This window comes from Pseudorasbora parva, chromosome 16 (assembly GCF_024679245.1).
Source record: "Pseudorasbora parva isolate DD20220531a chromosome 16, ASM2467924v1, whole genome shotgun sequence".
Lineage (NCBI taxonomy): Eukaryota > Metazoa > Chordata > Actinopteri > Cypriniformes > Gobionidae > Pseudorasbora > Pseudorasbora parva.
This window is the reverse complement of record NC_090187.1, coordinates 11,624,080-11,650,501: the sequence shown is the minus strand read 5'-3', so window position 1 is coordinate 11,650,501 and position 26,422 is coordinate 11,624,080. Positions and strand designations below refer to the sequence as shown.

Sequence of the window (26,422 nt, the reverse complement as noted above, 5' to 3'; positions counted from 1 at the left end):
TTTTATTTAAATCACTGGCACCCTCCTATTCTGTTTTACGTCATATCTCTCTGGTCGCACACAGTTTTTTTCAGTTTGTCCAACCTAAGGATTTACGACCAGCTACTGGTGTTCCTCAGGGTTCTGTTTTGGGACTGCTTCTATTCATTAACTACTTACATTTTCGGAAAATATGGTATTCATTTTTTTGCCTGGATGCCAGCCGAACTTAACCCCACCTACAACATTTGAGATTGGGAAGTTTGGTCTGGACTTGATCCGTTGTGGAGCAACTATGCTTGAACCAGAGCTGTTCGGACCAATCAAATTGGTGGGGCGGGCTTTATACGATGTTGGAGAGATGATTCACCCTTACTATTTCTATCATAAATTTTGATTGTGTTAGTAAGTACTCTGTGCATCCTTAAAGGGTTAGTTCACCCAAAAATGATCTTCTCTCATTTCTTCTCTCAAGACGCATAAAAGGCACTAAAGACGTCGTTACAAAGCCCATCTCACTACAGCGGTTCTACGATAATTTTATGAAGCGACAAGAATAGTTTTTGTGCTCAAAACCCCCGAAACAATGACTTTTTAATAATACTCATGTTAATAATGTTAATAATACTCATGTTAATAATGTTGTATAAATATGGAGAATTTCCTTAATGATATTCTCCATATTTATACCCCTTCACACTCTCTAAGGTCTTCACACTCTGGTGTCACAGCGTATACGCCTAAACACTAAAACTTTTTGCCATACGACTCTGTACCTATGGAACTCTCTCTCCCTTTTTAGAAACCTACCTTTTTACCCAGGCTTCTTTATGACCTGCTTTTACTAACCTGTACTGTCTTCTACTGCATCTATGATGTGTGTGTTCTTATGCTGTATGCTAATGGGATCTGTTTATATATATATATATATATACTTTTCAACTTTGTTAGACTTTTCAAACTTTGTTAGAAGTTAACTTGACTATCTTCAACTTCTGTATAAGCCAAAACAATTTTTTTTGGTGACTCTCTAAAATTAGACCCTTCTCATTAGACCCTTCTCATTAGATATTTTCCTTTTTTATTTTTATGAAATAAAACTAATAATGCATTTTATTTAACGCCACCTTCCATAACACCCAAGGTAACCTTACAAGCAAAAAATAATAATAAATAGAAAATCAAAAACGCAAAAATGAATGAATAACAATATATATATATATATATATATATATATATATATATATATATATATATATATATATATATATATATATATATATATATATATATATATAATTATAAGTATTTGAACATCCTGCTATTCATTTTCATTGATATTTTTTAAACCTTACACCAGACGGTAACCGAGTATGCACTCAATTTGTTACAAAATTCAGATTGTAATGTTATCAACAGCATTATGTAAGAAGACTCTTATTTTGACATGTTGGCTTTGTGTATTTTTGTTTCAGACGGAAGTGTTCTTTACTCCTGTAAAGAGTTAAGTTCACGAACAGAAAAATGCGATTTATATTGGGAGATATTTTACAAAATAAATCAGGAAATGAATGCTATAATTGCCTTTTTCAATATCTAAAAGTGACCAATTTATGGAATAGAATATAAAGGAGAGCATGTCATTTTGTTCCACACTCCATACCAGTCGGTGGCGGTAATACACCATTTCGTTGTTTGTCAACCGCCAATAAACTTGAAGAAGAAGAAGAAGAAGAAGTTCACGAACAGTAGTTGCGCTTCACGTCCAGCATGTTTGCACTTAAGACACTGAGGAGTTTTTCTCCTGCGACGAAAAATGTGTATTTGCAGAGTAAACAAGCGTTCGCCGTCACTATGTCTAGGTGAGTGTTAATTTATTTAATAACAGTTTCCTCCAAATAAATGTATTTTTTTATGTTTTATCTTCGCAGAAATAATGTTTTCTTTCCATATTTAATTCTCTCATAATTTAATTAAAATTCACAAAGACAAAAGGTTATTTTTTACTTTATTATTAAAATAGGTGTTGTTATAACTACTAAAAACAAGGTTGACTAAATAATAGGTTTTAGCTGTAGCAATTTTATATGATTTGTCCCTGTGACAAATGACTAATCTTCTACAGTAAATAATATTATGATCCGTCCAATTTTCCTCTAATTATGCATGTATAATAATAATGAAATTTAAAGACGACAGCTGTTATGAAAAGGGTCAAAGGTACGTAAATCACCTCATGGTGGATCGGTTGCACACCATGAATGGTTAAAAATAGATTTTTTTCTAAAACAGGAAGGGTTAATCAGAGTATAATTTCCTATGCTTTTTAACATTGAAATTAGAATGCAAGTTAATTGAACATTTTGAGAAATATTAGGCTATACTAACAAAAAATGACCAAAAGTATGATTATGTTGTTTTCGTCGAAGTACCTAGTATCACATGAATACAAGTTTGCTAATGTGGTTGAACCAAGCCTGTGGTTGAACCACCACATGTGCTTCTTGTGTGCAATTTGAACGCTTTTGTGGTATTATATTTATTTTGTCCATCATAGGCGTCGCTTGGCCCTTTTTAGGGGGGCTTCAGCCCCCCTAAACTTATGCCTCAGCCCCCCTAAAAAATATGTGATTAACCTTTAAAACATATGAAACTGGCGGCAGGCTTCGGCTCTTCGGCTTCGTCCCGTTTTTTAGTCTGTCTCTCCAATCCGCAGCGGCTCTGAGCAGAGCGCAGCGCACGTCAGAAGCAGAGGTGTGTGTGTGTGTGTGTGTAAATCTGAGCGTCATTGGTCTGTCACCGCTCGTCAATGTCAAAATATTTGATGAAACCAATCAAATCAGAGTAGGCGGGCTTTATGGTCACACAGAAACTGCTGAGTCTGAGCGCAAATTTTAGCAGAGCAACTCGACGTCAAGTAAGATAAATGCAGCTAAATTAAACCTTCATGTTTGACAGCTTCTGCTTTAAGTCAGAAATGTTAATCAAAAGAAAAAAATATTTAGTGATTCATAATGTAACGTTATAGGCCTTAACGAACAGAAAATATTAACAAAGCCATTTTCATCAGATTAGGCGTAAATTTAATAATGAATGTGTATATATTGTAAATTTATATAATTCTATTTATAACATTCAGTAAATTAAAAAAAAAATCAGCTTTTTCAGCCTGTATTGGGCATAATATTAGTAGCCTAATGAATGTTCATACTGTGATTTTAATAAACTTAAAACTTTGAAAAACAGTAAATTAACGTGTCTAAGAAAATTATTCATGAAACATAAATATCAGTATGTTAATATGTAAACCATATGTTCACTTTATTCACTGACGAAAACGGAAAAAAACTGTCAAAGCTCAGCGTTATGAAGAGACAGGGCAAGATAAAAACAGAGAAAACGAGAGATGTGGAGATAAGAAAGACAAATAATTTACTGCCCAGTGACATGGTTTTCAAGCTATTGTTATCAAATTTTTTGGCCTTCAGAACATCATAAAATGCTCATATGTAGATCATAGAAATCAAAATTTTCTCGGGGGACCATGTTAGAACCCCCTAACATTTGGGATCTTGGTTATTATAAACCTGCCTACATTATTAGGTATGATAATTGCATGTACAGTTTGGCCATGCATTAAGGTATTAATATTTGCTTTATAAGTAATGATAAACAGCCAATACCTTCTGGGTATGCATGTTTGTAAGCTATTAGTTAATAGCGCAATTTGGACCCTAAACTAAATAGTGTTACCATTTTTTCTACAGACCTACCCTCACTGGGGGCTGAGCCCCCCTAAAATGAAAATCCTAGAAACGCCCCTGTTGTCCATCAAAAGTGTGCTTTCACTTTACACCGTGACTGCATCTGCAGACCGAGAGCCTACCTGTCTGAGTATTAAATACTAAACTAAACGAAAGTTTGTTATATTTTCTGGCTAGTTTACTTTATTTGTTATAATCATAACCAAACTGAATAATCAAAACAAGTTTAAATTGCTAAAATCTTCCACAGATATTTTTTATTCTTCGTTTTCTTTTCTGACATACTCCAGTTATTGTTCAAATACACAACACGTGCTTCCTGTGTGCATTTTAGGCACTTTTTGTGTGGAATTACATTTATTTTGTCCTTTAAAAGTGTGCTTTCACTTTAATTGAGCGTCAGAAGTCAGAAGCGTCAGCAGCGCAGCAAAAATACATATGCTGCGTCCCAATTCGCCTACTTATACTACGTCCTAAAAGTATGTACTCTTTTTGTGAAGAAAAAGTATATACTTTTGAGGGTGTAGCAGAAAAGTATGCAAGCTTTGGGACATACTACTTCGCCATCTTTAACGGACTCTGTCGATTAGTTACGTGCATCCCGTCACTGTTTATCTGCCCTGTCAATCATCGTCAGATTCGTCACAGTTCAAATCCTTTACATTCAGTTTAATCTCCTACCGTATCTGAGAGAAATGTAGCCGCTCGTTGATCTGCCATTTGTGTGTCTTGTGTTTGCAGTTTAAATATAATGATGCATTTAAAAGTTAATGGCCAAACGTGTCATTACAAAAGTTCACAATGCTGCTGCATAAGAAATGGACAACACTGAATAAATATATTTTTGTCAAGTTAAATATTGATAGGGTCACTCAAACCCCTTTATCTAAACTTCTCTACTTAACCGTCGAACTCGCACATCCTTCATGTTTGTAGTTTATTAACGCTTTTTTCCGCGTTTGTAGTTCTAATCGAATCCTCGTCCAACTCGCAATGGGTTGTGGGCAATATCAGCCGTAAGAGTGCCCATCGATCCATGCTGTGAATTCGGACCGGAAATAGTAAACCATCCGGGAATCTTTGGAATACTCTTTTCAACATACTACGATTTGGGACATACTAATTCTATTTTCGAATACTATTTAGGATGGATAGTGTGCGAATTGGGACGCAGGGATAGACAGTAAAATAAATGGACTGAGCGATCCCATTGACATCAACGGCGAAATAATCAAGGGGGTAATCTAGCGCTCGGAAAGCGTTCCACCCCTAGGGGCTGCCATTGCTAACCAAGCCATCACCTGCTGTTAGCATCCCATTGACTCCCATTCATTTTTGAGTCACTTTGACAGTGAATAACTTTGCATCTGAGACGTTTAAAGACTCCATTTGTCCATTGTTTATTTCTAAAGAAACACGACAATGCATAAAAGGCTCCATTACCTTGTATCTTACACTATCGCCCCGTAGAAGCTGTTTTTGTAAAAATAGGCTAACAATTGCGTCATAACCAACGCGACTCTGTCGCACAGTTGAGAAATTACCGTATAGACAGGAGGAGACGCTCGCAGGCAATCTTTTACTGTCTATGAGACAGTCGGGGGGACGTGGAGACATAAAGTCTGATAAAGTTAAGGGGGGAAGAATGGGGAGAAGCCGATAGTGAGCCAAAAGCAACGGGAGAAAATATTTAAACAACGTGATTCAGCTTTCACTTTCCACAACTACTAGAAGACCTACAGCTGTCAGACAGGAGGCTCACGTCACATCTACGTCGTCAAGCTCAGTCTGAGCCTGCGCAGTTCGCTCAGCCATCAGGAAGTACGATCAACGATCGCGGCACTGCCGCTTCTGCTCTGCCTCTGCTGCCGGTGTGAATGCACTCATCTGTTAACATGAGCGCCGAAAAAAATACGCGCTGCTTATGCCCTGCTTACGCGTGCAGTGTGAAGCCGGCGTGAAACGGCCGTCCCTCTTATTTACTGAAGCTTTCGCGCCTCGATCGCCCCCTGGTGACCGGTCCCAGTATAGACGCCCCTCTGTGTTTTCTAATGGACGCGAGGCAAACTAAATAATAAAATTAGACTTCAAATATTTTTTTCCCCAAAGTTAGTTTATGTCACTGAAGGCAGTTATCGTCACGATGATTTCATTTCAAGTGTTAGTTTTTAAAATAAGTTTCATTTTAGTTAGTTATTTGATGCTATAAAAACGGGGGGTGTGACGTCATGACTGACAGCTGAGATCGACGTCTTCTCTGAGTGAAGTTGTCACTGAGGCACTAACAGACTTTTTTTGGGATTTTTGGGAGCAGATTGGAGCTTTAGCTTTAATTTCTACCTTTCCATAACTGTTTATTTCACACCAACATAAATCTGCCAAGCGGAAACGGATGATGTCAAGTCGTCCATATTTTTTACGGCCTATGGGTTGAACATATTATTAAATTAGATTGTGTATCAAAGATAATAATTTATAATATGTATTATTTATAATAATTAACTATAGCCAAGGCTCTATTTTAAGGTGTTAATTTGACTTCCAGAATGCAGCATGCAGAGCTCCAGCATGGGGAAACAGCAGCACCTTTTCGACCTGAAACGTCCATGGCCAAGACGATGATGGACATCGGCACCAGACGGATCTTCTCAGAGGAACACGACCTGTTCCGTCAGAATGTGCGGCGCTTCTTTCAAGAGGAAGTTGTTCCATATCACACTCAGTAAGTTACCATATCATCCTGAGTGTGACATGTAATAATAGATACAGGATGAAAAAATGATGCAGGTTTAAATGTATGTGCATGTGCTTATAGGTGGGAGAAGAATGGTGAGGTCAGCAGAGAGGTTTGGGAAAAGGCTGGAGAACATGGATTGCTGGGAATATATACACCTGAAGAGCATGGAGGAATCGGAGGAGACCTCCTGTCTGCTGCTATCGTGTGGGAGGAGCAGTGAGTAACCCTGCGTTCACCTGTCTGTCACAGTAGTTCCTCGCATACCTATCGGACCCTACAGCAGTTTGGGCAAAATTCAGATTTTTAAAATGTAAATGCAGAATCTGCGTTTACATGGACCCTAATAATCTGTTTGTAATCAGACTAGTAGCCCAGGTTTTGGGCATGGGATGGGATTTTTTTTTTACTACTTGATTAAATATAAGCTTCATGTGCTAAAATAAATTACCCAAAATAAATGAATGTTTATTAAAACAAAAAAACGTCAAAATAGTTACAAGTTATCAAAAAACATTTGACTTTTGCCAAAATAAACAAAACAAAAGCCACCAAATGCCCTCCATGTTATATTCTGGTAACTTTTAGTATGAATAATATAAAATACTTAGGAATATGGACAGATAGGTATGGGGATATTGACTAATTCTGGATTCTGACCAAAATTAAAGTTTATTTATTTAATATTATTCTTTAAATAATGGGTAATTATTAAAAAATACACTTGAAGCAATTTCATGGTTTAAAGTTATAACAGTCATATGTTATGCTTTTAAAGCTGCAGTCTGTAACTTTTTTTGGTTAAAAAATATGCAAAATATTTTTTTTTTTTGGGGGGGGGGGGTTGAAAATGGGCATAGATAAATTTTTTTAATCTAGATTACTCTAGATTAATTTTGAAATGAATCTAGATTACTTTAGATTAATTTTGAAATTAATCTGGATTACTCTAGATTAAAACGGCTCATTTGAATTCTGCCGAAGGCTTTCCGAATGTGTGTGCTATCCTCTCACATACGTTACGCTAGGGGTGTAACGGTACAGATTGCTCACGGTTCGGTTTATATCACGGTTTTAGGTTCACTGTTTTTGGTACGGTTCTGTATTTACAATGTTTAGGGAAAAAAGGACTACTGTCAAATAAAAATAAAGAAAATAATAAAGAATAACTTAAATACAAGCACCACACAAATAAATACTATTGAGCAAAGATACCAGGTTCCCACACTGCAGGAGGGATTTTGGCCCACTCCTCCACACAGATCTTCTCTCTCTAGATCACTTGTTTCTGGCCTGTCGCTGAGAAACATGGAGTTTGAGCTTCCTCCAAAGATTCTCTATTGGTTTTGGGTCTGGAGTCTGGCTAGGCCACGCCAGAACCTTGATATGCTTCTTACAGAGCCACTCCTTGGTTATCCTGGCTGTGTGTTTCGGGTCATTGTCATGTTGGAAGACCCAGCCTCGACTCTTCTTCAATGCTCTAACTGAGGGACAGAGGTTGTTCCCCAACATCTCGCAATACATGGCCCCGGTCATCCTCTTCTTAATACAGTGCAGTCGCCCTGTCCCATATGCAGAAAAACACCCCCAAATCATGATGCTACCACCCCCATGCTTCACAGTAGGGATGGTGTTCTTGGGATGGTACTAATCATTTTTCTTCCTCCAAACACGTTTAGTGGAATTATGACCAAAACGTTTTATTTTGATCCCATCTGACCACATGACTTTCTCCCATGACTCCTCTGGATCATCCAAATGGTCATTGGGAACCTTTAGACGGGCCTGGACTTGTGCTGGTTTAAGCAGGGGAACCTTCCGTGCCATGCATGATTTCAAACCATTTAGGGCTGCAGCTATCGATTCTTTTTGTAATCGATTAATCTACCACTTAATCGATCGATTAATCGATTAATCGGATAATAATTACTTTTTCTTTATTAAAGAGCAATGAGACAATAAGACGGGTATCTTAAAATTAACATCTAATTTGTTTTCTTTTTAGAAAAATTAAGTTTTATTGCTGAAATTGCATACATTAATAACTGTGAAACTAAACAATTTTAATGCATACAATTGCCATATTATATTAAATAAAAATCTATTTTAAATTACTTTAAAAAGGTAAACATAGTTCAATCTAAAACTAAACCTACAACCAATAAATCTAAATAGTAGTAATATAAATAACAATAATGCCAATATAAATAATATAAATATTCTATAAATTCTATATAATATAAATATTCTAATATTCTATAAATATTCTATAAATAATATAAATAACTAAATATTGTATATGTTGTGCAACTTAACTTTCATGTTTCAGCTTCAGCTCAGGCATGACATAAGCATTTACTGTCTTATTTACTCCTTTACTGAAGCAAAACATATTGGACAGGTTATGTGCGGATCAGCTCTATCGTCACCGAATCAGCTGTTAGAAGCAAACCATCCACCCGCACCCGGCAGTCACAACTTCAAATCCTCCGTGTTAAGCGCGATGCTATCGTCACATATTACCTACACTGAAGTAGGTTGCTAAACAAAACAAAAACACTTATTTACATAAACCAGGGTCGACAACCTATACATCACACGGAGGAATAACCGCTAGAACGAGATCTAACGCGAGATATGTTTAATTCAGTTAAAGTACATCACGCATGCTGATCTTTTGAGCTAATCATTCATCATTGTAACACAGCTTGTTTTAAGTTAGTAGCTATAAATATGATTTAAGTGTGATATTTAAATTACACAAATCATTGAAAGCACGCAGCTCTGAGCTCTGAAAGCACGAGCGCTGCTCATGACAAATGCGCGCGCGTTACAGCTTGTTCTGATGTAGCCTATGTTGCGCCTAGTATTGAGAACATCTAATGGTGCATTTCGAAGATATTATCAAGTAGGATATATAAAGTCTCATTAAAGATTCCACACACATCACAATGACGGTGATCCATATGCAAAGCTGCAAACTCCATCGAGTTCATGTGTTTGGAGTTGCTCGAATCTCCTCAGCTGACGCGTGTACTGCCGCAAATGAAACTTAAATGTTCAGCGTCGCATCTTGAAGCTCAACACACAGTTGTCTTCATTTAAAAACAGCGATATTAAATGATATTACCAGTGCTGATGCCCGCCCGCTCTCTCTCTCTCGCATTGCGGTCTTTGATCTCGACATGAGCTGAAAACGAAAGTTAAAGAACGACACGCATTCATTGCGTTTTAGCGTGATATGAGAGTTCCGCGTCTTCATTAAAATCAGCATATTAATGATTTCTCTCACCCACCTGCAATGTTTGGGATGTTTATGCACCTGAACCGCGGATATAACCGCAATCCGCTCATACTCCGAGTCCTTACACAAAAAAATGTCTTTCTGCAACATCTGTGTGTAGTTAAATGGACTAAGCGAAGCGTCGAGGCAGATGATTTTGCCTCGAGGATTTTTTTGATTCGATTAACTCGAGTTACTCGATGAATCGTTTCAGCCCTAAAACCATTACGTCTTAGTGTATTACCAAAAGTAACCTTGGAAACAGTGGTCCCAGCTCTTTTCAGGTCATTGACCAGCTCCTCCCGTGTAGTTCTGGGCTGATTTCTAAGCTTTTTTAGGATCATTGAGACCCCTACAAGGTGAGATCTTGCATGGAGCCCCAGTTCGATTGGAGATTGAGGGAGCTTCTTCCATTTTCTAATGATTGCTCCAACAGTGGACCTTTTTTCACCAAGCTGCTTGGCAATTTCACCATAGCCCTTTCCAGCCTTTTGGAGGTGTACCATTTTGTATGTTTTGTACCATCTAGTGTCTTTGGACAGCTTTTTGGTCTTGGCCATGTTAGTAGTTGGATTCTTACTGATTGTATGGGGTGGACAGGTGTCTTTATGCAGCTAACAACCTCAACAGGTGCATCTAATTGAGGATAATAAATGGAGTGGAGGTGGACATTTTAAAGACAGACTAACAGGTCTTTTGAGTGTCAGAATTCTAACTGATAGACAGGTGTTCAAATACTTATTTGCAGCTGTATCATACAAATAAATAGTTAAAAAATCATATATTGTGATTTCCTATTGACAATTTCAGACCTCTCAATGATTTCCAAGTGGGAGAACCTGCAAATTAGCAGGGTGTTCAAAATACTTATTTTCCTCACTGTAAATCACAAAAACAGTGAGGAAAATAAGTATTTGAACACCTGTCTATCGGCTAGAATTCTGATATATAATTCTATAATATATCTGATAATTCTAGAATATATGATGATATGTATCGTTGATGGAAACGATAAGATTTGCGATATAGAGTTGTTTTATCCAAGGCTCATCTTGATGTAGTAGGCCTATTTATAAGGTATAATTCACCCATTTTTAAAGTCCATTCCTCTCAAACTTAAAAAATGCAAAGAATGTCATAAAGGCATGTAAAAATAACTAATCGAGTGTCAAAGTCAAAGCGCAAACATCATTAAATCACCAGATCACATTTAGTTTTAGTAGTATGATTATTCAAAGCATTTCAGATGGTTCATTCTTACATACGGCATTAATAGCAGGAGAGGCAGAGCATAGCAGGCATGGGGAGAGATGCTGCCGGCATTGAAAGCTTGAATAATGTGTGAGGAAATTTTTTTTATGTTAGAGTTTCAGTGACATTATTACATTAATAATCGTATTACATAGAGTCATACAACAAGACATAATGTTGAATATAATGTATAATACTGCAGAAGGGGAATATTTGTGAGTCCTGATAATACAACACACACACACACACACACACACACACACACACACACACACACACACACACATATATATACAGGTATGTGCTGCCGCATCTGGCACAAAACGCCAGGAAAAACCCTGCATGACTGGATTTAAGCAGATAGAACATGCAAACCAGGAGCCATGTCAAGATCCAAGCTATAAAACTTGACAAATGTGCATGGGGAGGATCATCCTGCCGCTACACAAATGGAGAGGACGCTACTTCCAAGTGGCGGCCGAGGTAGGAGAGAGATGGGAAGCCAGCGTATCCTCGACTGCCGGAACGGCAGAGTAACTGTGCTCCCCTGAACCTACAAGGTTTGTGAAGTCAACGGCTGCCGCGTTAGTAAGGTGGGAGGAGAACGGCTGCTTGAGATCTCTTGATGCAGATCACTGAAGAACGGCAGCTTTCTCCTCGCTGGGCTCCTCTACAAGCAATAGGGATAACCACACCCTAGAGAGGATTGTGAAACGAAACCCATTCAAAAATGGTGAAACTGGCCAGTCTGTAATACCAAAGTACAGTATATTCCTCAAAACATTTGATTTATCCACACTGAGGAGCCACTGATGCACAACCCACATAAAGATAATAACTCTACGACTTACTGCAATTCCAAGTTTCAAACAGAGATGGAGACAAAGAGGCAAACCGTACAGATTGCAGCTTTAATAAATTCCATTGTATTCCTACTTACTTAATTAAAACTTGAATTGCAATTCTGTCTCCTTCATGCTCCCTCAATTCAAATTTAAGACTGGAATTTAAAATGTAACTTGCTTCTGAATGGTGCTTCACCCTGATTGTATGGTGTGTCTGTGTGTGTTGTAATGTAGCAAGTGTTCTGGCTCTGTTTGTGTTGTAGAATGTACTGTAACTGCAGTGGTCCTGGGTTCTCTCTCCACTCTGAGATTGTAATGCCTTATATCAGTCACTATGGCTCTAAGGCTCAGATTGAGCGCTATATTCCACAGATGACCGCTGGGAAATGCATCGGGGCCATCGCTATGACAGAACCTGGAGCCGGCAGGTGGGATTCAGTGCAGGCATGACATTAAAGAATGAATGGCACTTTAGTCCCTCAGATGGGTGAAGAAATGAATTTGACTTTTAAAGATACAAAGACACATTGGCCCTCATTTATCAAAAGTGCGTACACCAAATTTCCAGCGTACACCTTGCGTACACCCAAACCCACGGTGACTTTGAGATTTATCAATATGGACGTTGGCGTACGGCACGCTCAAATCCTACGCCAGCTCAGGAGGTTGTGTACGCATGTTTGAGTTAGTGGGAAAATGTGCAGAAAAGCAATTCCTAACACCACAAAACGCACTGACAAGATATGCTATATGACCCACTGTTAAAAACCACAACAACAACATTCGGTGTTTATTTTTGTGCAACATGAACGTCAATGTTTAATTTTTGTGACTTTACCAAAGGGTTTGATTTTTAGGCATGTATTCCTCCAGTCGCGAGCCTGTGCGCTTTATCTGACGTTTCAGGCCCGCCTGGCCCGGCAGCTGCGCACGGACTGGGACTAAAATAATTCAGACTGACAAAATAATAAAAATGACCTTCTTTTAAATAATAATCAAATCAATAAAAACGACATTCTTCTTCTAAATAACAAGCGTCATTAAGAATAATAATCATAATAATAAGAATCTTACAAATTGTCATGTAATTATTAATGTGAATGAATCTTACTCCACATCACATCATCATCACTATTGTACACCCCAATACATGTGCCGTGATACGAAATTAAATGCTAATTTTTTTCAAAACGTGCTGTAAAATAATGCAGTGATGGTAATTTATCATCCAAACAGCTTTAAACTGCTGGAGTGCGCTTTTCAACCTCCACACTATTAACAGTACTCGTTATTTGTGTCCGTATTTTGTTTTTGTAGGTGCCTTTAATTCCACTCTTTAAACTCCCAAATAAAACAATTTCGGGGTTTTTTTCCGTCTCAATCATCTCACTAGTTCAGTAGTCAGGGCACTGATCAGGGAGTCAGCCCATTGACTTATGTCCTAATCAGTGCCCTGACTAGTGGACTAGTGAGATGATTGAGCGCGCCCGATCTCCACGTCGGAGAAGTTTCGCTTCTTTGCCGTCTTCTGTTTGTCCATGGCGTAAAATGAGGGCGTGGGGGAGGTGGAGACTTGAATATATAGGGGTGTGTTATTCTAATGACGATCGTTTTCAGCCGCCGCATTTATCAAGGGCAAGTATTGCGTACACCTGGATTGCAGAGGTCCGCACAGCTTCATAAATCAGGCGGTGAGAGGAGTGTAAGCATAATCTTACGCCAACATATACGCCCGTTTCTACACAAGATTGATAAATGAGGGCCATTGTGAGATATTCCTTTGATCATTGATCTGGTCTTCCCTGTTCACGGGTTCTATTATCTCTCTGAAGTGACCTTCAAGGAGTGAAGACATATGCAAAAAAAGATGGAACCGACTGGATTCTTAATGGAAGCAAGGTATAAATAATAACAAGTGATGCAAAGATTTGATCAATCAATCAATCAATCAATCAATCAATCAATCAATCAATCAATCAATCAATCAATCAATCAATCAATCATTCATTCAATCAATCATTCATTCAATCAATCATTCATTCATTCATTCATTCATTCAATCAATCAATCAATCAATCAATCAATCAATCAATCATACAAATAAATTGATATGGCGTCTTTCAAACTAATCCAATATAATCCAAGTGTAAACAAGTGATTAACACAATACAAACAATTAAAATAATACAAAGTGGTTTATAATAAAACATTTAAATGTTAGAGTAGAAGTAAAAAAAAAGAATGATCAACAATCACATTTTAATAAAAGAAACTAGAATAGAAATAAAATACCTGTCAAAAGAATGTCTCTTATGCTGACTATTTGCAATATTTTATCAAAAATACAGTAAAAACTGTAATATTGCAATATATCATCACAAATTAAAATAACTGTTTTCTGTTTGTATATATTTTAAAATGTAATCTATTCCTGTGGTTCAAAGCATTACTCCAGTTTTCAGTCACATGATCCTTCAGAAATCGTCCTTCAAACATGCTAATTTGCTAAAGGGTAATGTGACACTGAAGACTGGCGTTATGATGCTAAAAATTCACCTTTGCCATCACAGGAATGAATTCAATTTTCAAATATATTCAAATAGAAGACAGTTTCTTAATATTGTTTCACAATATTACTGTTTTTACTTTATTTTTGATTAAATAAATGCAGCCTTGTTGAGCTGAAGAGACTTCTTTCAAAAACATGAAACAATTTCACGTTTTTTTAAAAGCTTTTGACAGGTACTGTAAATGAAGGTGATAATAAAACAAATGGTAAACACTAGAATCAGAAAATAATTAGATATTACATAAGTCGATTTTTAATTTACATTTATTTACATTTATAAATTATTTCCAGCACCTTTCACCTCCTCAGTGTTTTTTTTTCCAGAGCCATGGAGTGCAATGGCTGATGTTTTAGTTCTACTTTGTGGAACAGCTAAAATATATAAACTGAAGATCTAAGGGGCCTTCTTGGTTTATAGACAGAAAGTATTTTAAGAGATAGTCTGGTACAAGACCAGTGGTAACTTCTAAACTAATAAAATGATTTTCAGATCAGTGCGAAACTAACATATTACCAGTGAAAATACTCAATAATAAGCATAAAGTGTGCTTTTGTTCTCGTTCAGCACTAGCGCAGCAGAATTTTGAATTAATTATAGCTGTTTGTTTTTTTTGTATTTTCAGGTAGATCAATCAAAATAATAATTTATCTCAGATCAGGCTTTAGAATTAGCTTCTTACTTCTTTCTATGGTTTCTTACGTGTTGCAGCATTAAAGGGTTAGTTCACCCAAAAACGGGTGAACACAAATTTAGATATATTTTTGTTTAAAGCTGATGGCTGAGAAAGGCCTCAGAAAGGCCTCCATTGGCATTCAGTACATTTCCACTGACCCACTTACAAGACCCATAAAAGGCACTAACAAAGTCCATCTCACTACAGTGGCTGTACAATAATTTTACGAAGTGCAGAGAATAGTTTTTGTGCGCAAAAAAAATCTAAATAATGACTTTATCCTCCAAGTTATTGTGGTCCGTGTAGGTCTCGGACGTGAACTCACCTAGAACTCATGCAATAGCGGCGCTCCTCCTCTTCCGGGTCATGTATTTGAATGGCTGAGCCGAGTCATATTCTGGCGCATGCATCGAGTTCACGTCAATAACTTGGTGAATAAAGTCGTTATTATGATTTTTGTGCGCACAATAACTATTTTCGTCGCATTGTAAAATTATTGTACAGCCACTGTAGTGAGATGGACTTTGTAACGAAGTCTTTCCAATGGATTTCCAATGCCAATGGAGGCCTTTCTGAAGCCTTTCTCAGCCATCAGCTTTCAACAAAAATATCTTAATTTGTGTTCCGAAGATAAACTAAGGTGTTACGGGTGTCCAACGACATGAGGGTGAGTAATTAATGAAATAATTTTCATTTTTGGGTGAACTAACCCTTTAAGAGCCATGTCCGTCGTTCACTAAAATTTGTTTTTGCAAAGCTTATATCTAATTGTAACATAAACCCTTATGCCCGTCTGATATGATCAGGTATTTTGTTGACAATAAAGAGTCAATTCCCAGTTTAGAACCCCCCAGTAATTATGCAGCTACATTGTTCTTCCACAACTAAGAACTGCATAACATTTGACACATACAGTCCCTGACAAAAGTCTTGTCGCTTATCTATTTTCTAGAAATACCTGATATTAACCTGACTTTTAATTAATTAATTGGTGTTAGAAATAGCTCATATGAAAAGCTAAAACCCTCCCAAATGATGTTTAATGCACTGAAATAAATAATTTTCACAGAAAAAATATTTATCATTTAATCAAGACAGAAAGGTCAAATTTTGGCAAGACAAAAGTTTTGTCGCCTATACAGAAATGGAACAAACTTTACTGCAAATACAAAAATATGTCAGCAAATTAAGTTGTGGTGCTGTGAGATCCAAATTTAATATCTTGTATGACTTCCATGAGCTTGAAGGACTGCATCCATGCGGTTTGGCAAGGATTCATAAAATTTATTGATGAAGTCATCAGGAATAGCTAAGAAAGCAGTCTTGCATGCCTCCCAGAGTTCATCAATATTCTTTGGTTTCGTCTTCCATGTGTCCTCTTTCATCCTACCCCACATATGCTCAATGATGTTCATGTCTGGTGACTGGGCTGGCCAATCCTGGAGCATCTTGATCTTCTTCGCCTTGAGGAACTTTGATGTGGAGATGGACGTATGCGATGGAGCACCGTCCTGCTGCAGAATTTGGCCTCTTTTATGGTTGGGAATATAAGAGGTAGCTAAGATTTCTTGGTATTTTAGACTATTGATGTTGCCTTCCACCCTGCAGATCTCTCGCACACCCCCATACTGGATGTAACCCCAGACCATGATTTTTCCGCCACCAAACTTCACTGTTTTCTGGGTGAATCTCGGATCCATTCTGGCTCCAGTAGGTCTCCTGCAATATTTGCGGCGACTGTGGTGTAATTCAACAGAAGATTCATCTGAAAAATCCACCTTCTGCCACTTTTCCAGCGTCCATCCTTTTAGCAGGCTGTGGGCCTTGGCAAATGCCACACGGTTTTTCAATTGTCTTTTGTTTAGTGCTGGCTTCTGGGCACTGATTCGACCATAGAGGCCATTTCGAGACAGAATCCGACAAACTGTTCTGGTTGACACAGGGACTTCAGGTGACCAGGTCTCGTGGAGCTCTGCTGCAGTGGAAAATGGGCTGGCCTTGGATTTTCGAGCCAACAAACGGTCCTCTCGAGCAGTTGTCTTGCGGGGTCTGCCTGACCTGGGCTTGTCAAAAACGTCTCCAGTCTCTTCAAATCTTTTTTTTATCCTCTGTACTTGATGCTGAGACACATTGAAGGTGTCTGCCACATCAGCAGTGGATCTGGTCTTCAGCCTCTTCATAATCAAAACTTTAGTCTCAGGGTGAATCTTAGGCATGTTTGCAGAGGTCTAGTTGTAGTTGATGTGAAGGTCTAGTATACTGGGGTTCTTTTTATACACACTTGAGACCTAATTGATCCATTATTAGTCACAGGTGAAGCTCATATGACAAGGTGACAACACTTATGTCTTTGCAAAAATTGACTCAATGGGCTTTACCAAGCTGTGAATATTAGAATACTTTTTGAAAGTTTAGTTTTTCACTGAAACATTATCACAAAAGCTGGTGGGATTAAAATGAGCCATTTCTTGTAAAAAAATCTTGATTAGAAATGTATTTCAGCGGCACTTTAGGTCAATTTGTACACAAGCGACAAGACTTTTGTCAGGGACTGTAGATGGCATCTAAATCTATTTTTATTCCAGGTGGTATCTCTCCCTATACTAACATCCACCAGGGAGTGGCCAAATGGGGCGATGACTAATAGGCATTGATCTCTCTGCAGGCAATATTGTGCTCATATTTAATCTTTGTTACTTAAGAATGGAGAGGAAGTACAAAACTAGTAATTTTGGCAGTTTGATTTCAATAAAAACTGTTCTTAAACAAACAAGAAAGTTTTGAGTTATCTTGTTATTTTTTATATTTAGGTGAGCGACTGCTTTTTTATTATTATATTATGCTGGGAGAGTGCAGAGTGATTTATTGAGGGACTCTTCTGCGGATTAGTTGGTTGGTTGTTACGAATATTCTTGATTTTTCATTCAGGTTTTGTCCTCTGTTACTTTCTGTCAGGTGTTCATCACAAATGGCTGGATGAGTGGTGTAGTGATTGTAGTTGCTGTGACTAACCGTGAAGCGAAGACAGCAGCTCATGGAATCAGTCTGTTCCTGGTCGACGACGGCACTAAGGGCTTCCAAAAGGGGCGCAAGCTGGAGAAGCTCGGGCTCAAAGCTCAGGTGCCTCCTGATGCCTTCCATATACACTACATTCGTTTTAAATGCATATGATTTGCTATCTTGAGTAAGAGTTAATCTAATTTATTGAAAAATGATGGCAGTCTGGTTATAAATCTCTTTCTGTGCAGGATACAGCTGAGCTGTTTTTTGAGGATGTGCGTTTGCCCGCTGAAGCTTTGTTGGGTCAGGTCAATAAAGGATTCTATTATCTGATGAACGAGCTGCCACAGGTATAAGTGAGAGCACAAATCGTCTGCTGTCTAGCTCTGAAGGAATATGATTATCTTCAGAAGTTTCAGTGATATTTTTGTTTCTTCTTACCTCTGTATAATGCCTTATAAGTAGTGTTTATAAGCTCTGTGATTATTAAAGGGGTACTTCAGCGATGGGAAGATTAATCTGTATTTAAACTGGATCTTTAATGTAGTAGAAATGTGAAAAAAAATTATTTGGTGCTTTCTAGACTGAGAAAAGAAAGAAAATTTATTTTTGTCTCATGAATGATTCCCAGAATGCTTTGCTGCCCTACAATGCCACTCCCAAAGCCACAGCAACTGAATCACTGTGACTGGATCACTTTCATTTTCCCACTGTGACCACTTTCATTTTCATAAAATCAGTTCAGTTAGAGAACAGTTACTACAAATTAAAAACTGAACATGTCTGTTTAATATGTGATTTAGCCGCTGAGGGAGTGTCACACAGCGCAAACTGCAGGAGTCAAATTACATACATTCATGATGAGCTGAATGATCAGTCTGGCGCATTTTCAGTTCATGGCTTTGGAAGTTAACTTTCATAGGAATTAATTTGAGAAGTAGAAACACTCACTTTGCTCCTCCGGCCGCACCGTTTCCATGAATGCCTGAGGCTGCGAACTGAGCTGTGAGTGTGATCTTCATCCCGAGTTGGAAATAGCTCCCTCTGCTGGCTGTAGTCTTTAGCCTCTGGCCAAAAATTCCTCCCATGACGCAAATTGACGATATTTGGGTCATGGGAGGAATTTTTTTCAGAAATAAAATGCATAAATCTCTTGTCTCAGAGGGATATGAGGAGGAGCACGATCATTTGAATATACTTCAGGGTTTCTACTAGGGGTGTAACGATTCGTTTAACTTCGATTCGTATCACGATTTGAGGTTGTTGATATGATTTAAGGACGATATTGGTTCATTTAGAACGATATGATCCGAAACGATTCATTGACTTGAAATCAATTCAGTAACTTTTTAGCCAAAAATTTAAATCAGTGTGAAAGTTTTATTTCAATCGAATCGTTGTTAAAACCAATCATTACACCCCTAGTTTCTACTGATACAAAGCCATATGCTAATCGCTGAAGTAACCCTTTAATGAGTATTATTATTAGAGTTGTTCTCCCTCTTCTTCTAACTTCAGAACTTAATCAATTCCCCCTCACATATTGCATCCGTTTGTGAATCTCTTTTGTACACGGATTGCATTGTCATTAGAAAATATCAAAATATTAAGGAACAGTTCTACAAAACAGGCTGACACAGCATTTTTTAATAGGAATAGGGGGAGACTTAAGTTAGTTTTCCCTTCTCTGTTACTCTGCAGGAACGCCTTCTTATAGCAGTCATGGGACTTGCCAGCTGTGAGTTCATGTTTGAAGAGACAAGGAACTATGTGATGCAGCGGAAGGCATTTGGTAAGACCATCGCTGACCTGCAGGTAAATATTAAAGGGGTCATTTTATTTTTTTTAAAGGGGTCATACAATTTAGTTTCTGTTGGTTTGGAAGTCAATTTTGTATAAGCCTTTTATCAATGAAAATCTTTCTGGCAACTATAAATTAGTAATACAAATAATAAATAATTTATTATTTATACTATTTATACATGTACACACCGATCAGGCATACAATTATGACCTAATATTGTGTTGGTCCCCCTTTTGCTGACAAAACAGCCCTGACCTGTTGAGGCATGGACTCCACTAGACCCCTGAAGGTGCACTGTGGTATCTGGCACCAATATGTTAGCAGCAGATCCTTTAAGTGTGTACACACACTAGGCGCTCTGGTTTGTTTGGCTGGCCCTTGCCCGCTTAGAAGTGGTGGGCAATTGCGCTCGGGCACGGTACAAGACCACCTCACAACTTATAGGACTTAGGGTGTGAGTACAGTTAGGTAGATTAGGTAGGTGGTACTTGTCAAAGTAGCATCCACATGGATGGCAGGACCCAAGATTTCCCAGCAGAACATTTCCCAAAGCATCACACTGCTTCTACCGGCTTGCCTTCTCAAGTGCATCCTGGTGCCATGCTTTCCCCAGATAAGCAACGCACACAAAAAAAAGTGATTCATCAGACCAGGGCACTTTCTTCCATTGCTTCCTGGTCCAGTTCGGATGCTCATGTGCCCACTGTTGGCTCTCGTCGGTGGACTGGGGTCAGCATGGGTCCCCTGACCGGTCTGTGGCTATGCAGCCTAATACACAAAAAAGAGTATTCTGACATCTTTCTATCAGAACCAGCATTAACAATTTGAACTACAGTAGCTCGTCTGTTCGATTGGACCACATGGGCCAGCCTTCGCTCCAGAGTTGCAGGTGCTACACACAATCAGCAAGGTCATAAATCTAGAGATTGAACTAATTATATAGGATTATCAGATCTTATCTCAAACAAGAAAATTTGATTCTTTATGGTATGACCCCTTTAAAAAACCCTTTCAGTTGTATTAAATTTCTGTGCCAGATCTTCATAATTAGTTTCCTCATTTGTTTAGTCTGCTTTTAACCTCACATAAGATCTCAGCCACACTCTCTTTGTAACTGTATCCCTCCATCCTGCCAGCAGTTTGAGATGCTCAGAAAAATTAAATAAGCTCCATTACATGGTTCATTTGCCCATATGGATGAGTAGAATCAGCGAGGTCTAAATCAAGTTTACACTAATAACACATCATCATGATCAGATCTGTATGTGATTGTCTGTCTGTCTTTTAGGTGGTGCAGCACAAACTGGCTGAGTTGAAGACAGACATCTGTGTAGGTAGAGCTTTCATTGACAGCTGCCTGCAGCTCCACAGTGAGAAGAAGCTGGACTCAAGCACAGCATCCATGGCCAAATACTGGTGAGTCTCTTCAGTAAACCTGCTGAGCGCTTGTGTTGATAGCTTTTGAAACACTGCTTTACAGAGCTTCGAAAGCATTTGAACCCCCCAAGTAACATATTTTCAGCAAACAAGGTTTCATCACGTAATACTGTTTAGAGCCATTTGGTTTTGAGATGTTTCAAAATTCTAAAGGTTTCTTGTTAGAGGGTGTTAATCTGTTTATCTTTACCTGCATGCGTGTCCATTGTTTTTAACTGATCTCTTTACAGTTTTACAATGCAGGATCAGTTTTAATTATCGTAATACATTTTAATAAACATGAGTGTATAATATAAAAAGGGGAACTATAGTTATAGAGATAACACTTGCCCGCCATTAATGGAATTTTCCCACTTTTCGTGTTTTCACTGTTGTATAGTGAGGCGGCACTATGACACATCTTCTGAAAGAGTACAGAATATTGGGATCAAGACCATAGACTGTAAAAAAATGGATGGTGCCCCTTCACTGTGTTAGTGAATATGGCGCTGCCATCTTGTGCTGGTTTGGGACCTGCGTCTGCGCAGTAGAGACCTTGGGACCTGAGTCTCAGCAGTAGAGAGCTGGAAGTAGAGCCACAATATCCAAACCTGCCCATACTCCCACAGTATCTGTCTCCGTCATGAAGATATGAAACTATTTTTTGACTGTTACGAAAAAAATTATGTTGACACAAACATGAGATGTCTATGAAAATATGAACATATGACTAAAAAAATAACTGCTAGATTATGATGCATAAATGTCTTTGAAAAAGAAACAAAATAACTCAATAATAAATAACCCAGTCAATAATATCGGTATACACGATGTGATTGGCCTGACCAGAGTTTGTTTTTTCCAGCTCGCAAGCCAACGGAGAGTTGCTAGATGCCCTGGCTACAAATTAGATTTGTTGTCGCTAGGGTGCGTCAAGATTTCTAGGCTACTTTTTCATGTCTTCTTGCAATTTAATGATTTAAAATCACTTGAATGTTTAAACTGACTGGACTTAAAAATGTGTGAAAATGGTAAACTTTCACTCTCTGATTGTTTAGTTTGATTAAAAATTGTAAAAAAAAAATTGTGAATTAAAATTGTTTCGAGTTTGTGATCCCATGTGTTCAGAACTGTAGGGCCTGATCAACTGCAATCCCTACTTACTTTTGTGGATGTGCGCATATCACAATATGATGCTGAAACAATTTATTGTGTAGCCCTAATTTGGATTTGTTTCATGTTAAGTTTGCATGTCTGTGCTTTTATATAGAAAGCACCACCTTTATTTATCGTTTTGCACACTGTTATATTAATTGTGAATGTGTTTTTTTCCTTCCTCAGGGCTACAGATTTGCAGAATAAAGTTGCCACTCAGTGCTTGCAGCTTCACGGAGGATGGGGCTACATGTGGGAGTATCCGATAGCCAAGTGAGTAACTGTTACTGAGTGACATCAGCAGCGTCTACTTTGCCCTTGTAACCAGAATGCAATGTTTGTTCTATGACCGTGATTGCAAACAGTGGTTGAAGGGATAGTTTACCCACGAGTTAAGATTCTGCCATCATGCATGTCGTTCCTAACCCAAATTAATTTCTTCCTTCAAACACAAAAGGAAAATGTCCTGTAGGGATTCATGTTTTACATATTTGTACAGATTTCCGTATTTTCCAACCTGAAGTATGAATTATGTAAATTGCATAAATCCGAGGGAAAAAATGCTGCATTTTTAAATGTATTTAATGTTAAATGTATTTCTTGAAATAGCATGTTCAGTAGTTTTTCTCCAGTTCCTGTTATTCTACTGTCCAGCAGAGGGCATGTTTCTGTCAGATCTGCAGTGTCACACCACAAATATCTCACAGTCTTTAAATAGGTTCAGATGAACTGACAATAATAGAAATGTGTTAAAACACTTTTAAATAGGCTTTTCATGGAAGCAACAGTTTGACTGTTGTTATAAAGAAATCAGACTAGTGAATATTTATAAACAAACCCGATTCCAAAAAAGTTGGGAGACTACAAATTGTGAATAAAAAAAGACTGCAATAATTAACAAATCTCATACATGTATATTTTATTCACAATAGAATATACATAACATATCAAATGTTGAATGTGAGACATTTTAAAATGTCATGCCAAATACTGGCTCCTTTTTGATTTCAATAGAGCTACACATCCAAAGCAATTTGGGACAGGTAGCAATAAGAGGCCGTAAAAGTTAGATGTACATATAAGGAACAGCAAGTTGCAACTTATTAGGTCAATTGGCAACATGATTGGGTATAAAAAGAGCCTCTCAGAGAGGCAGTGCCTCTTAGAAGTCAAGATGGCAAGAGGATCACCAATTCCCCAAACACTGTGGTGAAAAAGAGTCAAGCAATATCAGAAAGGATTTTCTCAGAGAAAAATTGCAAAGAGTTTGAAGTTATCATCATCTACAGTGCATATTATCACCCAAAGTTTCAGAGAATCTGGAACAATCTCTGTGCGTATAGGGTCAGGGCCAGAAAACCATACTGGATGCCCTTGATCTTCGTGCCCTTAGATGGCACTGCATCACATACAGGAATACTAGAAATCACATTTGCCCAGGAATACTTCCAGAAAACATTGTCGGTGAACACAATTCACCTTGCCATTTGCCGTTGCCAGCTAAGTCAAAAAAGAAGCCATGTCTAAACATGATCTAGAAGAGCAGGCGTTTTCTCTGGGCCAAGGCTCATTTAAAATGGATTGTGGCAAAGTGGAAAACTGTTCTGTGGTCAGACAAATCAAAATTGAATGTTCTTTTTGGAAAACTGGGATGCCATGTCATCTGGACTAAAGAGGACAAGGACAACCCAAGTTGTTCTCAGCGCTCAGTTCTGAAGCCTGCATCTCTGATGGTATGGGGTTGCATGAGTGCATGTGGCATGGCCAGCTTACACATCTGGAAAGGCACCATCAATGCTAAAATGTATATCCAAGTTCTAGAACAGCACATGCTCCTATCCAGACATCGTTTCTTTCAGGCAAGACCTTGCATTTTCCAACATGACAATGCCAGACCAAATACTGCAACTATTACAACATCATGGGCATGGCTGCATAGAAGAAAGATCCGGGTACTGAAATGGCCAGCCTGCAATCCAGATCTTTCACCCATAGAAAACATTTGGTGCATCATAAAGAGGAATATGCAACAAAGAAGACCTAAGACAGTCCAGCAACTAGAAGCCTGTATTATACAAGAATGGGATAACATTCCTATTCCTAAACTTGAGCAACTTGTCTCCTCAGTCCCCAGATGTTATAAAAGGTGTTTTTGCTTTTACTTTCATGACAATTAGGCAGATTTTATTATTTTTGTAATGCAAGTTGAGTACATTTCTGGTGTTTATTACATTAATGTAAGACAAACTATATAGTAATTAAACTGTGAAGTGAGAGAATTGTGAACCAGATCAAGCTCAATTTAAAATTGAACATTGGTATGGGGAGTCTGCTCTGCCAAGCAGTAACCTCTCCCAGTTTCTGTTCAAGCCAATACGGAAGTAACTTAAATTGTATGATTTGGTGATTTTTTTTTTATAACTCATTTGTGTGCATTATATAAAGCCTTGAAGTTCTGCATAATTAAGGGCGTGGCCACTTTGAGTGACAAGTGGATAGCCATTTATCCGCTGTCTGTTAGTCATCACATCACTTAAGCTCCGCCCACATCTTTGTCCATTTTCGTTTATCTGGGTGTGGCGCTTTTATGACACGCTGCCAAGGTGGCAACGGCCAGCTTGACCCTACTTTACGCTTCAAAACTGCTCTTCACAATCCTATGAGTGGCACAGACACTATGTCCATGTTTTTTTTTTACAGTCTATGGTATAAGCAAGCAAAATTCAAATGACTCAGAATGTAATTGGATAGACTTTCAAACAATCAGACAAGAGGCATGATCAACAGGCAACGACCCATCGTTTCCGTCAAACCCACCAATAGCGCATCAGGATAAGCCAGTCCTGTTCAATTAATGTACAGGTCTCCAGAGTGAGTTGCAGGGCGAAATCAAATCGCCGGCAGATCAGGCTGGGTCCTTCCCTCCTCCCTGTTATAATAATGAAAGTTTGAGGGGAAATGTGCTTGCCAAGAAAATTTCACAATGTGAAATATCATAATGATCTTTAAAAACGCTTAATTTAATATAATGTGTTTATGTCTTCTTTGTTATTAAGGGGAAATATGAACTGGACATTCTTGAGATTCACCCAGACAAACTTCGTCTCTTGACCCATACATAAAAGGCATATTTTCTCTCTCTTTCAGGGCTTTTGCAGACTCCAGAGTTCAGCCCATCTATGGAGGAACCAACGAGATCATGAAAGAACTCATCTCACGCAACATTGTTAGCAAAGGATAGATCTAGGAAAAATGAACGATGAAGATGAAAGTTTAATATGGTGCCTCTTATGTCTCCTATGTCTGCAGCAGAAGCTTCATGGATTGTTGATTATAAAAAGATCTTAGATCAGATGAGTGCTCCAGCACATAGTAAATGATAATGTCATGTGACAGACTGTTGATATCATATGGTGTCTCCAGAGAGAATGCCTCATCTGTTTGTGACTCCATGTTGTATGTATGGATATATTTTAAGAAACATTTGCCTTCCAGGTTAACAATTTGCATCACTTGAGAATAATACAAGTGTTTTTATTTGGAAAGTTTTGATTATTTTGAAGTGATTTGATTGTTTGATATGTGAATACCAACTCATTGTGTGTACTTAATTTTTATAAAGACATTTCTAAAGATTCTAAAGATTTTTCAAAAACGTATTGGAAAGGTTTGTGCTCATTTTGATAGTGAATTATATACGACCAAATTTTGCCACCATAATGCAGATGATTTTATTGAGTCTCCAGAATATACAGAAGCTCAATATGGTAGATAAAGCCTCCCTATTACCTTGAAAGAGGGGAGGAGGGAAAAAAGAGATTGAGGCAAAGAAGAAAGCAAAAACTCAGCAATAAAGGTAATGTTGAATAAGTAGACTATACAAAATGGAAAAGAAAGTGTCCATATACACACCACACTAGAATCAGATGGCATTTCACAAGTTTCTCT

The 26,422-nt window shown here is 38.0% G+C and overlaps 1 protein-coding gene across 2 annotated transcripts; it reads left to right on the top strand.

The window, feature by feature from the left end:
- Positions 1-1,714: 1,714 nt before the first annotated feature.
- LOC137043344 (long-chain specific acyl-CoA dehydrogenase, mitochondrial-like) lies at positions 1,715-26,133 on the top strand. Of its 2 annotated transcripts, none has more exons than XM_067419601.1 (11): positions 1,715-1,841; positions 6,289-6,465; positions 6,559-6,696; positions 12,120-12,284; positions 13,689-13,755; positions 18,055-18,219; positions 18,348-18,449; positions 19,801-19,914; positions 21,192-21,319; positions 22,661-22,747; positions 25,622-26,133. In XM_067419601.1, exons 1-11 carry the CDS (start codon positions 1,750-1,752, stop codon positions 25,713-25,715), a joined length of 1,329 nt encoding a protein of 442 aa, XP_067275702.1. In that variant the 5' UTR covers positions 1,715-1,749; the 3' UTR covers positions 25,716-26,133. The 2 variants fall into 2 exon arrangements, with proteins under 2 accessions (XP_067275702.1, XP_067275703.1); XM_067419602.1 differs by lacking the exon at positions 1,715-1,841 and adding an exon at positions 2,855-2,896.
- Positions 26,134-26,422: the final 289 nt, after the last annotated feature.